Source organism: Drosophila mauritiana, chromosome 2R (assembly GCF_004382145.1).
Source record: "Drosophila mauritiana strain mau12 chromosome 2R, ASM438214v1, whole genome shotgun sequence".
NCBI lineage: Eukaryota > Metazoa > Arthropoda > Insecta > Diptera > Drosophilidae > Drosophila > Drosophila mauritiana.
In genome coordinates this window covers 20,911,517-20,926,856 of record NC_046668.1, presented here as the reverse complement: position 1 = coordinate 20,926,856, position 15,340 = coordinate 20,911,517, and the positions used below count along the sequence as shown (strand labels likewise).

Here is a 15,340-nt window from a genome sequence, read left to right as displayed (position 1 = left end):
CTTTCCCAATACTTTCCCAGCTGAAGAGAGGCCGAGCAGCTTTTCTTTAACTAACAATTTCTTGCGTTAGGTCGTGTCCGCAGTGCCAAGGAGACGATAGCCGCCAACTACTTGTGGGGATTTTGGGGGATGGCACAATGTTTGGAGACGCAACTGACTGACGGGCTGGCTGTCTGACTGACGGGCTGATTGACTGACTGACAGAGTGACACAGTGACAGACAGACCCATATTCAGCGGAAAGCGCATTGACAGAGTTCAAGTGCGACGGTGGGGCTGTTGCTATTGTTGGCCAGGAAACGAGCGCCGGTTTCGCCGGAAATTTCAATGTTGTTTTTATCAAGCGCTTAGCTTTCATCACAGCCCCCTCCCTTGTCACTCGAGGGTTTAAATTAAAAGCATACTTAGCGGCGCTTAATTACTTATTCATGGACGCTCGCGGCTCCGTTCAGATTGGAATAGACCCAGCGCCTGGTGTTGTTAGGCTCTCGCTTTCACTTGCCATGGATGCCATGGAGTTTGCTGTCGCTGGCAGGACTCCCTAACGATTTGCCCCAGGTTGTTTGATCGAATTTCAGTTCCTCCAATTTGTCTGTCTGCCAGCTAAAATTGTAATCCCCGGTCCAAGTGCATATATTTTGTATAAAACTCAGCGAGGATGGACGAAGCCAACAAGGAAGATGTGAAGCGAGCCTCTCTGTCCAACAGCACGGTGACGATAAGGCCACGACTCATCTACGGACTGCGGTCGGATGTCATTGGCAACATCCACTTTAACCTGACCAAGGAGGTCATTTATCCGGTAGAGGGAGTCCTAGCGTTCCACGACTACGTCCAAAACAAGCAGAGGTTTCTCAGGTGGGTAGTTTACGTTTTATAAGTGCCAAGGATTATCTCAACCTTCGTTATCCTGTAGGCTGCCGGAAGATACGCGACCCGAGGTGATATCCATAAGTTCGCATCGCAAACTGCTGGCGGTGGTGGAAAGGCACTCCAAAAAGTAAGAGCTTCATTTCAGATGCTATTTATTTCATATAACCAAACCTAACAGTTCAAATGACTCTTTGACTGAATGGACTCTTTTTAACTTCCTATTAGTGGTCGGTATATATCCATTTATGAGTTGGCCACTCTGAAGAAGAGACGCCACTTGGAGCTGCCGAGCAACCATCGCAATGCTGAGATCCAGCAGATGATCTTCACCAATGACTCCAGATCGGTGGCCCTGATCACCCGCCCGCCGGAGGAAACCCTTATTATGTTGGTGCTGGACAAGACCAGTACAGTGATCGAGGGCAGGGCCACGATCCCAGGATCTCATGGCGGCGCCGAGTGCATCGCTGGCAATCCAAACGATTGCAATTTTATGGCGGTCGGAGGCGAGCGCACGTTGTTGCTGATGAGTAAATCGGAGCGAGGATTTAGTATCAGCAATAATTTGAAGGTGAAGTATAGGGTCACCTCGATGGCTTTTCTATCGCTGGACCTGCTGATGATTGGTACATCGGATGATCAGTTGATCTTGGTGGAGAACGGCGAGCAGAAGTTGGCTCAAAAGGCGAGCGATGCGGACACAGTGGACTTGATGATCGATCAAGAGGTGTTCGATCGGGACAAGGAGTTGCAGGAACAGCGTTTCCTGCCCACGCAGGCTGTTAGTCTTCCTGACAGGAGAGTCCTCTGCATGACCGCCTTCCCCAAGGGATTCGCCTACATCATCTTCAATCGGGCCTTCGTCTTCGAGCGCGTTTCCAAGTTCAAGTTCGAGAGAAAAACCATCCTTACGGTGCCCACGAATCTGTATGCGGAACATATGTACCAGATTCTTAATCTGGCCATCGACCACAAACAGGAAACGGTGATAGTGACCACATCCCATTGCCAGATTTACGTGGGCATTCTCATTGTTCCCGAGACCCTGAAGACCAAGCAGCTGAAGTTCGAACCGCTGGGAGTCCTCATCCACACTGGAGAAATCATCGCCATGTCTGTGTGCGCCTGGAAACCCATCATCATGACTGCCTGTGGGTAGAATATCCATCTTCCATCTTGATCAGATTTTAATATTATCCTGCAGCTAGGGATCAGACCATCCGGATCTGGAACTATGAGACCGCCTTGGTGGAGCTGGTTCGCAAATTCCAGGTGGATGTTAACATTGTGGAGCTCAGCTTAACGGGACAGATGGCGGCCATCGGCTTCTCGGATCAGCTGCGTATCACCCAGATCTTCATGGACGATCTAAACGTTAGTTTACTCCTTCACCTTTTTTTACCATTATTGTATTACCTTTTACCTTAGATTGTCAAGACGTACAACTTTCCGCACTGCAACGCGGTGAGGTATTCCAATTTTGGTCACATGATGGCCGCCGCCTATGACAACAACATAGCCATTACCTCAGTGTACAAGCTGGATGTTCTGATCAATCTGAAAGGCCACAATGGCACTGTGCTTTCCGTGGCTTGGTCGAGGACGGATAAGTTTCTGATCTCGGGCGGAGCAGAGGGTGCCATCTATCTGTGGGACATTGAGACGGGCGCCAGACTGCAGGAGATCGTCCAGAAGGGCACTGAATACGTGACCATCTCCTGCAGCACCAACGATCCGCTGACGATCTACGCGGGAACCAGTATCGGAACTATCCGCGAGTTCCAGGACTCCACGCTGGTGAGGGAGATAACCATTCCATCGAGGACCAAGGGATCCGTATCCGATGTTTGCCTGGCCAGATCGGACCTGATTATGTTCGTGGCTGATCATGAGGGTAACCTTTTCAATATGCAACTGCCGTTCCTGGAGGCCGGAGGAGGAACCTTCACCAATTTTCGGTTCTTTGATGGACCAGTCAACAAACTGCGCTTCTCCTACGATGGCACTCTGCTCTTTGCGATATCCAGCAAGGGAACCCTGGCCATTTGGGCCATGGACAACATCGAGGGCAAGGTGCCCTACATGGATCAGGATCTAATGCGCAGCCAGGAGGTGCTCATACCGCGCAGTCAACTCAACGACAAAATCGAGCAGATTGCTAACCTGGAGTTGCGGTTGAAGCAGCAGGCGGAGGAGTTCCAGTACCAGTTGAGCCAGAACGAGATCTTTGACGGCCAGCAGCTGCAGGAGGTGCACAGGAGCTACTGCTCGGCGCTGGAGGAGCTGAAGGAGTTGAACAACGAGATCGAGGCCAGGCACACGGAGGAGATGAATCACATTACGTTCCAAATCAACTCGATACGGGAGGATCACCGTATCCAGCTGGACACTCTGGCCACTCAGTACTCGGAAAGGATGCTGATAGAGTACCAGAAGTTCACCAATCTGCGCGAGAATATGCTGGAGCTGCGCGAAAGCTACGAGGACAAGCTGAAGAACTCCACGGGCACGCTGCAGGATACGGTGGAGGCCCTGGAGAACAACTATAAGCAGCAGCTGAACGAGCGCAAGGAGCTCATCCGCGACCTGATGAAGGAGATGCAGGATAAGAAGGCCGAGTTCATTGAGTACTGCCGCGAGGTGGAGCTGGAGAATGATCGCAACATGGTCTCCACGCAAACGGAGTACGAGAACAAGTTGACCACTGAGCGAAATGAAACCCAAATGTGGCGAGGCAAGGCGGGAGTATTGCAGAAGAAGTTCGAGTCGCAGAGCCGAGAGATTGACAATCTCCTGGAGGAAGTTGAGATCCTAAAGGAGGAGCACCACAAGTCGCAGCGCAACATCCAGAAACAGATGCGGAACATCGAGGATCTACAGAAGGACATTGCCGATCGCGACTACGCCATCAACGGTAAGGAAAAACGCATTCAGGACCTGCTGCACAAGAACCAGGAGCTGGACAAGTACAAGCAGGTGCTGGGCCACAAGATCGCCGAGCTCAAGGCGCAGATTGAGCCGCGTGAGTTTCAGATCAACGACAAGCGCAAGCACATCATCGAAATGGAAGCGGAGCTGGAGGGTCTCAATCAGAACAACGTGCAGTTGGAGCTGCAGTTAAAGGAGATGCGGGATAAATACCTCAGTAATGTGGCCGAACTTCGGACGGAGCGACATCGGGCGAAGGCTTCTCGGGAGTGTCTGCACTCCATCTGCTCGGACATTTACTATGTGGCCGGTGAGATCAACTCGGCCGAGGCCCTCAAGAAGGCGGTGAAGGAACTGTTCCGCAAACACGCCTCCGACGACGAGCTAAAGCGATTCGTCACTCTGGACGCGGAGGTCAGGGACGAGTTTATGCGGCAGCGCAAGCAGATCGAGAATGTTCTGGACCGATACAAGTCGGTGGCCGAGGACAAATCCGTGCAGAAGAAGTACGACAAGCTGTTCAAGGAGAACGTGATCCTGATTGAGGAGATCGAGAAGCTGAACGAGACCAATAAGATGCTGCGCAGCAAGGTGAAGGAGGACCTGCGTCGATCAACAAAGACAATACACAAGTAGACAGGCGAGTCTATGTGTTCTTTAGTCAAGCATAATCTATTAAAATATGTATTTCACATTGGACTTATCGAGAAATTTAGTTGAACGACATATATACATACAAAATGGCATTGGTTTCGTTTTACTATAGGTTCTATGCCTCCACCAGAACTTTCTTGGGTTTGCTGCTGGTTGCTTTGGTCTTTTCCGGCTCCTCGACGGACTCGATCTCTGCGGGAATGGGCAGATCTTCGGTGGGCACATCCGGCAGCTGTACACCCTTCTGCCGCTCTTCCTCCGCCTCCAGGGCATTCAGCTCGGCCAAGACATCCTCCTCGTCCTGCGTGGTCAGCACATCCGTCAGTATGGCGTCTATTTCCTGCTGCTTTTCGATGCCCTCGCGGGTCTCGTCCATGATTCGCTCCACTTCGTCGATGTCCAACATTTCGTGCACCTTCTTCAGGGCAGCATTGCCCGCCTTGAGGCCGTCCAGCACCTTCATCTCCACCTGGGCGAACTCAATGTCCGCCGCCAGCTTCTCGAGGTTTTCCAGCTGTTTGTCGGCATTGGTCAGCAGGCTCTCCTGGTACTTCTTCTTGCGCAGCAGCAGCTTGGCCCGGCTAAAATGAAAGCAATCGGTTTAGTTGACCATATATAGATCACATATGGGTATGACACATACTCCTTGCGACCTTGCTGTAGGCACTTCCTGGCCAGGACGCGATCATTCTCCAACTGCGTTTCGATGCGTTTTTGGTACTGCTTCAGACGATCCCTCTGTTGCTTCAATTGCTGCATTTGGGAAGTGGCTAAGTGTTTGGGCGAACTTTCTGGCTACTCAGTGACCACCAACTTACCAGCACCGCCTTGTCCTGGTCGGTGATCCGACTAGGAGCCGTCTTTTTGCTGGTTTTTCCAAACAAAGCCCCCATGACTAACTACGTGGCAGTGCAGGCAACTCAGCTACTTTGTAGCTAGCAGTGGGAAATTTGAGGAAATCTGAAGTCGAAAAAATTAGCAAAGGAATAAAATATGAATTTACAAAATATATATATAAGTATATAAAATGACTTATATGAAAAAAATAACTTGTAGAATTTAAAATGTTCAAATAAACATTTGGTAGATATTATTAACCCGGAATTTAGCAATACATTTTGAAAAACAAACGCTGGCTGCATTACAGAGTGGACGTTGGCGGAGTACTGAAATAAGTCCCGCTAATAAAATACCAAGAAATAATACCATAAATACCACCACACAGTGATAGTTCTTAGCAGAGACGCAAACCTAGCGAACATTGTTGAATAATTTTCAAATATTATTCTTCCCAAGATAAGATTCTCATATTTTGCACTTTTCCAAGCCCGTCAACAATTTAAAAACTATAAAATTATGTTCTCATGCTGAATATCTTCTAATTCAATAAATACTAATTTTTCGTAAGCCCAATTCTTCTGGTACCCACGTATAGATCAAAACCAATCGTTTGTACAGTTAATTATTCCGTTTTATTCGCACGTGCGTGCAAACCATTTTCAAATTGTAAAAAATAACTCTAATCCAAATTGAAAACCAGACAGAGTAGTTTAACGGTACGACTTCTGGTAGCGAGCACGGGCACCTGGACCGCCGAACTTCTTGGGCTCGCAGCGACGCGGATCGCCGACCAGCAGGGTTCTGTCGTACTGCACCAGAATGTCCTTGATCTCCTTCTTGGAGGCCTCATCGACGTCTGCAAGAAAGAAGTTTCAAACAATTAGCAATCTACAATACAGATACAGTTAATAGAAAATAACTAAAGTTTATCAAAGTGTCGTTGAAGCCTCAAATAGCAATGGTCAAATCTGCCAAGGCTCTCTTTGATTGCGACATGCACTTAATCTCCCTGCTCGAGTCTTTTCCTGGAAACGGCTATAAGTTCCAACAAAAATCTGGGAGAAGGTGCTAGAAGTTCTAGAAAGCGTATAAATGTGCCTGAAGCATCACCCAATTTGCACAATAACAATACAACTTGGTTGGTATATGCTCATATATTAATCTGCCTTTCAATAATGATTCGGAGGAAAAGGGATAACAATTCCAACAAAAATCTGGAAAAAGGGGACTGCGTTTCCTACTGTTCCTGAAGCATCACCCAATTTGCACAATAACCTTGCAACTTGGTTGGTATATGCTCATAATCAAGTTTACTCTGCCTTTCAATAATGATTCGAAGGAAAAGGGTTAACAATTCCAACAAACATCTGAAAAAAGGGTCTTAAATTCCAAGTGTTTCTGAAGCATCACCCAATCTACACATCTATAGTGTAGCTTGGTTGGTATATGCTCATCATTTAATCTGCCTTTCAATAATGATTCGAAGGAAAAGGGATAACAATTCCAACAAAAATCTGGAAAAAGGCGTTGTGCTGCTGCTTTCGATTCTGAGCTTTACTTACATTTCTGGTAGAAGGCAACGAGAGCCTTGGAAATGGCCTGGCGGATGGCGTAGATCTGGGCTACATGACCACCACCGCTAACGCGCACGCGGATGTCGACGCCGGCGAATTTCTCCTGCAAGATACAGAATTGTTTTCGGGTTAATAGACTCACAAGAGGTTGTGCATACACACTGGTGTTTAGTTTGATCAGAATAAAAAATTAGTCTCATTTGGCTTCAAATTCGGGATAAAGGTTATCATCATGTTGGTACTACAAGCCAGGCTTCCGTTTCAATTTTCACTGCACAAAACGGCGGCTTTGATGGCATGTAACATATTTCAATATGCCCTATTTGTGATTCCAAAACATATTGCCGTGCCAGCGGTTTTGAAGCGGAAGCCTTGGCTTTCTGAGCTGCTCCGTCCGTCGTACTCACCTTGCCGAGCAACAGAAGGGGCTCCTGCAGTTTGTATTGCAGGACCTTAGGTTCAATCTGCTCCAGAGGACGACCGTTCACCTTCAGGAGGCCGTTGCCACGCTTGCAGTAAGCGACGGCGGTGGCGGTTTTCTACAATAATAAAGACACCGGTTATTAATTGCTCAGTTACACACTGAATCCATTTAAAATCAAAATTCCATGCTAAAATCCTCGCGCACACACACAAACATAACCTCTGCGTTGAGGCGGCCGCAGCTACGAATTTTTTGCCGCCGCCGATTGACGCGAGTTTTTCGCCTGCACGTGTCGCACGATTATTTTAGTGGATTTCAGGAGCTCAATTCACACACACCTTGCGTCCGAAGACCTGGACAGCCTGCACGGGTTCTCTGCGCTGCAAAATACAAATATTCGCAACATTTTAGGCATTAGTTAGACACGAATTCTCTGTTTTTTCACGGGCACAAATACCTTCTGCTGCATTTTGCTCCGCGAGTTGGGTAGGAAAAGAGCGGAAGTCGCGTTGACAGTTAGGGTGACCGCATTTCGGTATTCTCGCAGCTGTCAGTGGGAAAATACCAGAAAGCGACACCTGCCGGCCAGTGCTGCAAAACGAAGGGCTATCGGAAAAGTCTGTTTAAGTCTTAAGTATTAATTCACTTGCAACAAAGAATAAAAACAAACATAGTAGTTTAAATTGACAAATATATATAAGCAAGCGTTTACTTAAATTCCAAAAAATAAGAAGCACCATAATATAGTCTGGAGTGTTTCCCGTTACTGGCAAAAAATAAAAAACTATACTTCGCGACTTAAAGTAATCTGCGTGAACTTGATCTCATATTTTAGGAATTTGTATAAAGAAAGCGAAACAATTTCCCTGTCTAAGCTTCGAAATACTGCGATGTGGTATTTTTTTTAGGATATCGCAATCTATCGATAGACTACTATCTCAAGCATAAAGCAATAAAAAAAAGAGTAATTGTAGTGTATTAGTCTCAGTAAATATCGGAAAAACAGCATAAAGTGCTTGATTCCGCGAGCCAAAAATGGTTGTTTCAACAGCCACAATGCCTCCGGAAATACGGCAAGTGCCCGCGATAAAAAAAGAGCACTCGGAGCTGCTGGAAAACCCTGCGAACTCTAAACCTTGTGATCCTGACGAAACAGTAGAGGAGGGAGATGTCGAGGAGGATCGTGAGGAGGGCGAGATTGTAGACGAATTCGAGGTAATCATTTCATCCGAGGATGACGAGTTCAAGTTGCGCGCTCGGATCCAGCAGCTGGAGGAGAACAACAAGGATGTGGAGCGCATGGACCTGCTATCCGCCAATTTGGCACATCAATACAGTAAGTAACACGTTCGGTTCTACCCATTTATATAAAGGGGGTTTACTTATAGGTCTTTAAACTATTGCATATTGCCATTGCAGATTACGCGAAGCCTGGACCGCGTTTACCGCCTCAGCAGCAAAAGTCTTCCGTTTACATTTTGTCGGATGTGTCGACCCAGTCTGAGGATGAATTCGAGGCCCAGCGAAAATATCGCAAACACAAGGTGCGCCGCCTGGAGATGGGCAAAAGGCATAATAATTCATTGTCCAGTGACTTCCGGCGGAATCCCTTTGTCAGGCGTCATAAGCGCTGTTCGCCACCTTCTCCGGTCACCACACAGCGCCGGCGGCAGGACTATCATCATAATCAGCCACCCAATCGCTACCAGCGTCGACACCAACAACACTATGAGCTTGAAGATTCCCTGGAGAGCGACGGCGAGCTGGGTGAGTACGACATAGCCTGTGACAACGATGACGACGAGTTAGACATGCAAAAGCTTAGACTGAGCAGGGATAAGTTGCGCGTGGCTTTGGCGCGGGAGGAGCGAGAGGAATTCGTGAGTCAATACAAAAACAGCCTGAGAGAGCGACTTCAGTACCGCGTGAACAAATCGCCTAGCCCCAAGCACAGCAAGGAGTACCAACAAGAAGAGGAGGAACTGCCACTTCCGCCAATACAGATATTATCGGATGGCGGCGAGGACGAACCTCAGGAACAGAATGTGCCGCAAAGGGAAGATCCTGCCGAGCTTAAGCTTCGACTGATAGCCCTTAAATCTGCCATACTTAAAAAGCATTTAGCGCGAAAGAAACGGGACGCGGAGCGGGCTTACTCGCCCACTGATATGATCAATCGCGTGCATCCCGTCATTTCCAATGACGACGACATCGATGACTTAATGGAGATCAGCCCAGCCGCATCGCCAGATCGAGTACAAAGTCCGCCGAGATACTCTACTGATTATGCCGTGGACACAAAGCCTGTGGACATGGATCTAGCCGAAACGGACAGCGATGATCAGCAAAAAGAAATCTGGAATTCGTGGTCCAACAACTGGAACTCCATTGATAACGCAGGTGGCAGTTGGCGCTGTTTTTTACCCAACAATTTGCCGCCTGTGTCGGTTCCCATTGTGATAGACGAAGATGATGAGGTAGATTTAAATACGGATAATCGGATAATGAGAGAAAATATAGTTTACGATGACGACGAAGTACCGCCGCCACCGCCGCCCTTTCACATTCCAAAAATTCATCTGGAGGACGAGGATGCCAGGGATGCCATGCACCTAGTCGATCAGCATTCTAATCATAGCTATAACTCGGAGTTGCAGACCGTTTCCATGGAAAACTCGCAGACGCATATAAATCCATTAGACCAATTCCAGCCAAATTCGAGTGACGATGAGGCAGGAGCTTTGCGAGCTATTCTGCTATCCAATTTGCGGGCAAATAGACCCCCACCACCACCTCCAAGAACGCCACCACCTGTTGATTGTGAGTTTAAAACTGCCCCGGCTCAGGTCCACGTTCCGGAATCTATTGCAGTCCCTGTGCTCGCTCCTGTACCTGTTGCCGATCCAGTGCCTTCTTTCGTACCTGGCCCCGTGACTCAACTCAAGGAAGATTCAACGCAAGACAATGATTCAGATGATCCAGAAGAGCTGCGTTTATTGCTCCTTTCCAGCATAGCGACCAAAAAAGGGACCAACCCAAAGTCCGATTTAAGACCAGAGATACTCAAGAATGCTTTAAAACGTTTCCAGCCCTCGGATCTGGCAATAAAAGATGAACGGTCTCAGGATCAACATTCAATTCTAGATGAAAGTAATGTACTGAAAGCAGAAAAGGAGATAGAAAATGAAACTGCAGTTGACGCAGTTGCATTAGAAACTGCGCCCATTAACGTGGAATCTTTGGAGGTGCCTCAACCGCGGGTCAAGCTTGAAGTGCAGGAACATACACCATCGTTCTCCCCCACAAAAATTATAAAAATTGTAAAGCCCAACAAAGTGATAAACAAAAAGACAACTACTAAACGGAAATTGACCGCGATTGAAAATTCAGGGTTGAGCATGAAACGGCCGAATGTGTTAATGATTAAGGAACCCAGCGCTCCACTGCGTAGTCAGGAAGTGATTGCATCCAGCACTCGCCTGATCACCACCGTAGATCCAGCCAGCATCAAAGTAAATAAGATGATCATTAGCTTAGCAGAGGAGTCGCCCGCCAGTGATGATGACCTAGAGCTGAGTTCGTGCTTCGCCTATGGAAACACAGACATTGCCAGCCCCTTGAGTTTGGCCATGGGCAGCTTCAGTGGTTCAACCACCAGATCAAATACTCCCATATCCGAGATTGCCGAAACGGTTCCCAATGTCAATATCAATCTCAGACGTACTTTGATTAACGATTACTTTGAGAAGAAGATCGACGACTTTCTGAAGCAAGCCAGATCCAAAGCTCCCACAACCAACTCACCAGAGGCAGCGACAGAAAAGACGTCTGAGAAACCTCAGGTTAAGGAAAAACCTCCAAAAAGTGTAACTTCTCCTAAGACACAGCCGCCTCCAAAGACAACGCCGGTGGTATGTTTCCATCTCATTCGAGTATATGTTTTTTATAATATATTATTTCTTTCTCAGGCTGTTCGACATTTACCAGTTGCATCGCAGAAGGAATACCTCCGTTTGGTCGAGCGTATGCAAATGCTGGAACAAAAGAAGGTTCGAGCGGCCAAGACTGCTGCTCCTGTTGCCAAAAGCAAGGCGCCTACTGTTGATAAGCCAACGCCGAAGAACAATTCATCGCCAAGCTCAGCGAATATTGTAAACAACCCAGCCAAAGAAGTCCTAGGCAGTAAAAAAAGTTCCCCTATTACAAACGCTAAAGCTACCTCAGCAGTTCAGAAACCACAAGTCAAAACTGTGACTTTAAAATCGGCAAAAACAAAAGCTATGCAAAATCACCAGATTTCCAAGGAGAGTCGACTGAAGGCATTTGAGACTTCATTTGTTAAGATTGGGTATAAATTTGAGTAAATAGGGCCTTCAGTTACTATTTTCTGATTATAATTACTATTTTCAGGGGGAGCATGCTAGTCAATCTAGACAAATCGCTGCAAATGGTGGAAGAAGCCAAGAAGTCAAAGGCAATACGTTTACGATGCTCACAGCGTCTCAAGGAACTCTATGCCGAAATGCAGACATTAAGGCAGGCGGTTAAACAGGAGGAACTTAAGCTGTCGAAGATTCAGCCCGAGATTCAGGCCAGCCATGAGATCATCATATCACTCAAGCAGAAACGACATAAACTTCATGCGGCGGCTATGGACTTGGGCCGTGGATTAAGGGGCGATGACTACAGGTACTAACCATCATCAACCACAACAGCAACCAGAACGACGTGGGAAATCTGGAACAAAACGATTACAGAAACCAAATCAACGACTTGGGAACGGGAGGAGCTCTATGCTACTATAGATTTGATTTACTTACAGGTTAATCGACGAGGGAAAGGCTGCCATCACCACAAAATCAACACAGCTTACCAAGGAGATACGCCTGTACAATTCTATAGTAAACTACGCTGACCTTGTGAAACTGTCTGATGCGGAGATTAGTCAGCCAAACGCTGTAATGCCAACGGAATCCAAAACGGTTCAACATGAGGAGTCAAGGGAGAATTTTGAGTCGAATTCTCAGAAATCGGCAGCTTTACAACCCACTGAACCTTTAACGGATCCTCAGATTAAAAATCAAAGTGAAACGACGGAGACAGAGCCTGCGATTGGAAAACAACTTGAAACGGAGACTGACCCTCCAGATGTGCGTGGATTTCGATTTGTACAAATTGCTTCAAAAACTATTGCTAAGAAACTCATTCAAGGCGACTTGTTATTCGCTGTTATTCTTCAGTGTATTATTACACTGTCATTTCGATCTCTTTGCCACAAGCCCGCATTAACAATATGGTTGAGTTTATTTACAGGATCAGGCGCAGGAAAAAACTGTGGAAGTCGCCGTCACAACTACAGCCCCCTATACGGTTAGCATAATGCGGGAACTGCGCGAGGAGAAGTCCGACGAGCATCATAGGGAAAGCTATCTAAGTGCCTATCACACGCCCATGTGTAGGAACTACAATAGGTTAGTATTACTAGCGTGAGCGGTTGCTTGTGGAAATGTATTTGCTATGTACTCTCTTTCCTAAGCCACCTCGATGTCCACGCCACAATCTGCCCGTTTGATCTGATGGGTCGCTGTGAGGATGCGGACTGCTCCTACCTGCACTTAGCCCGCCCCGACTCCCAAAACGAACTGCCAAAGACAAGCCCTCTCTCAATAACTAACAAATAACAAACTCACTAAAACACTAAAAGCATACATAACCCGAAAAATAACGAAAAAGTGTAAAAGCGTGCTTGAATTCTGGTAAGTTGAACTCTTCACGCGACTTAATATTTAAATGTTGCTTTCAGTCAACGTTAAAAAGAAAGAAACCCACAAATCACACGTCCAGCAGACGCAGAGAAGCATCCGCCGGCGTAGCGAGTGCTAAACCATAAAAAGAGAAAATTAACAAAGAAAAACAATCGTTACTAGGTTGTACCTTGTTTGTTATATACATTTATATATATATCGTGTAGTGCGAGTTCCACGTCTCTGTCGCTCGAGGACGAGTTTCTTTCGGGCTAAAGTTTGAACGGATGTGCATCCTTATTTTCGCTTATAGTTTTTTACCTTATTATTTAAACAAACGAAGGCAGGAGTTATATAAGCTTAAATATTTGATTGATTTGAATGCGCGATGATTATTATTTATGCATTCGTTTGCCAATTAAACATTTTCGAAATCACTTATTGATATCCGTATCCGATCAAAAAAGTTTAATTATTATAAAGTTTTCTAAAAATGCAAAAAATGAATTTACAAACAAAATTCGGCAAAAAAATGAAGAGAAATAAATAAAAGAACGTACAAAATGAAATGAGGAGTGTTTTTCAGTGGGAAAGGGTAAAGACCGCAAATACGCTAATTTAGCCTTGTTTATTCCTAAATATAATTTAAATAAATACAGTGGGTTTATCACAGCCAATCCATGCAGGAGCGCGAACCAATTTACACAGCTTTCATCGCCTCCTGCCCTCCATTCCGGATCTACTCGTTGCCGAAGTACACGTACTCCCTGCACCAGTCCTTGATGCCATCTTCGTTGCCGCAGCACATGGGATAGACGAACTCCGACTTGGTCACCTTGGCGCACCGCATGCACAGCTCCATCGTGTTGGTGTCCTTCTCGCACTGCTGCACTTTCAGCACCGTTTCCACCGACAGATTGCCGTGGTATTCGCTGGGATCCACGTTCGTGTCACCACCACCACCACCCGTGGAGGAGGGTCGTGCTTCGACATCCGTACTGAGTACAAGTAGGGTCACCACCAATATATTGCTGAACATCTGCAATCAGTCGAGAGTTGAGGAATTCGTTAATTCAATTTTCGGCTATGAGACACAATCGAGCGACGAGGAGCATTAGAGGCGCCTCAATCTGGTTTCGGCTCAGCAATCATAATCTGAGCCAGATTGAACGAGTTCGATGGACTTTTTAGTCTTTATACTCTTTCAACAAAAGGACTATGTGTATGTCGGCTTCCGCTTGTGCCATTTTTAAGTAATTGAAAAAATCTCTTTCACTTCTGTAGATTAGTCCCATTTATTAGTTCAATTCACTTGGAGTGTTTTTCTTTTGGCACCTGTCCTATAAATCATTTTCAAGTGTAATTGCTTTATTTGCAAAGTACATTTCGATGGCTGATTAGCACTTCACATAATCTTCGGAAGTTTTACTAGACTTTGGAATAGAGCAATCGAATTCAGGGACAGATGGTGCTGTTTGTGCTTACTTTCTTAGACATTTTTTGTTGCTCCACTAACACTTTATCCACTCCACGCGGCCAATTCGCTAAGTACCCGACGACGTGATATTTCCTTCGGACGATCTGATCGCAACTGGAAGCCAGAGGGGCTCGAGCATTACTTTTTATACTTGGCCCACGCTTACGAACAGATCGTGCTGAGATCGTGCAGCATTCGTGACACATTATTCCTGATAGGCCAATATCAGGTAATACCTACTATCTCGACGAACGTGCCATTTCGATGGCAAGGAGTTGGCTTTTCCCGCGAAGTAATCACTCTGGCCGAAATTTACAATGGGCTTTGGCAATCGCACATTCTTCTGGCATCCACGAGTTAATAGGCAGCCACCTCACGCATGAGTGTGCCATTATGTTTAAATCTATGTATGCGTAGTTTTTCAACACTATCTTTTGCTCAGTGATTAATCTATTTATAACTAAAATAATGCTATATTTTGGAAACCATTTTGTAAATAAATTATATTTTTAGGCAGCGTAGGTGTTTGCTAGTGTTTGCTAATGTTTGCAGCATATTACATATTACATATTACTCATACGCAACGTTGCCCTTCATTTGTAATTCAAATAATATTTATGTATCGATAATGATTTTCTAGCATCTGACATTACTTTTGTTTGCTCCAAACTAATAATTTTCTTAAAAAAAACTATATAAGTGCAAAAACTGCTGCCAAACGGGCTGTCGCATCCATTGAAACTGTTGCATTGTAATCCAACTCAACGCATTTCATTCCTATAACGATCGAATTAATATATGTACATATATGATTGCATAGTGCACAT

At 46.0% G+C, this 15,340-nt stretch overlaps 5 protein-coding genes across 5 annotated transcripts; 2 read left to right on the top strand and 3 right to left on the bottom strand.

The window, feature by feature from the left end:
• Positions 1 to 604: 604 nt before the first annotated feature.
• Positions 605 to 4,449, top strand: LOC117135966 (cilia- and flagella-associated protein 57). Its single transcript, XM_033296568.1, has 5 exons — positions 605 to 857; positions 916 to 999; positions 1,098 to 2,023; positions 2,077 to 2,246; positions 2,301 to 4,449. The coding sequence occupies exons 1-5, from the start codon at positions 658 to 660 to the stop codon at positions 4,434 to 4,436; spliced, it is 3,516 nt and encodes a 1,171-aa protein (XP_033152459.1). The 5' UTR covers positions 605 to 657; the 3' UTR covers positions 4,437 to 4,449.
• A 4-nt stretch (positions 4,450 to 4,453) lies between these two features.
• Positions 4,454 to 5,393, bottom strand: LOC117135997 (charged multivesicular body protein 6-A). Its single transcript, XM_033296612.1, has 3 exons — positions 5,273 to 5,393; positions 5,098 to 5,207; positions 4,454 to 5,035 (listed from the first exon to the last, which is right to left on the bottom strand). The coding sequence occupies exons 1-3, from the start codon at positions 5,345 to 5,347 to the stop codon at positions 4,570 to 4,572; spliced, it is 651 nt and encodes a 216-aa protein (XP_033152503.1). The 5' UTR covers positions 5,348 to 5,393; the 3' UTR covers positions 4,454 to 4,569.
• Positions 5,394 to 5,903: 510 nt separating this feature from the next.
• On the bottom strand, positions 5,904 to 7,845 carry LOC117136008 (40S ribosomal protein S16). The gene is made up of 5 exons (XM_033296624.1): positions 7,750 to 7,845; positions 7,631 to 7,672; positions 7,276 to 7,407; positions 6,857 to 6,971; positions 5,904 to 6,150 (listed from the first exon to the last, which is right to left on the bottom strand). The coding sequence occupies exons 1-5, from the start codon at positions 7,759 to 7,761 to the stop codon at positions 6,005 to 6,007; spliced, it is 447 nt and encodes a 148-aa protein (XP_033152515.1). The 5' UTR covers positions 7,762 to 7,845; the 3' UTR covers positions 5,904 to 6,004.
• Positions 7,846 to 8,222: 377 nt separating this feature from the next.
• LOC117135963 lies at positions 8,223 to 13,356 on the top strand. Its single transcript, XM_033296565.1, has 7 exons — positions 8,223 to 8,628; positions 8,712 to 11,203; positions 11,261 to 11,640; positions 11,703 to 11,981; positions 12,115 to 12,442; positions 12,606 to 12,763; positions 12,829 to 13,356. The coding sequence occupies exons 1-7, from the start codon at positions 8,328 to 8,330 to the stop codon at positions 12,971 to 12,973; spliced, it is 4,083 nt and encodes a 1,360-aa protein (XP_033152456.1). The 5' UTR covers positions 8,223 to 8,327; the 3' UTR covers positions 12,974 to 13,356.
• On the bottom strand, positions 13,217 to 14,636 carry LOC117136020. Its single transcript, XM_033296637.1, has 2 exons — positions 14,522 to 14,636; positions 13,217 to 14,075 (listed from the first exon to the last, which is right to left on the bottom strand). The coding sequence occupies exons 1-2, from the start codon at positions 14,531 to 14,533 to the stop codon at positions 13,776 to 13,778; spliced, it is 312 nt and encodes a 103-aa protein (XP_033152528.1). The 5' UTR covers positions 14,534 to 14,636; the 3' UTR covers positions 13,217 to 13,775.
• Positions 14,637 to 15,340: the final 704 nt, after the last annotated feature.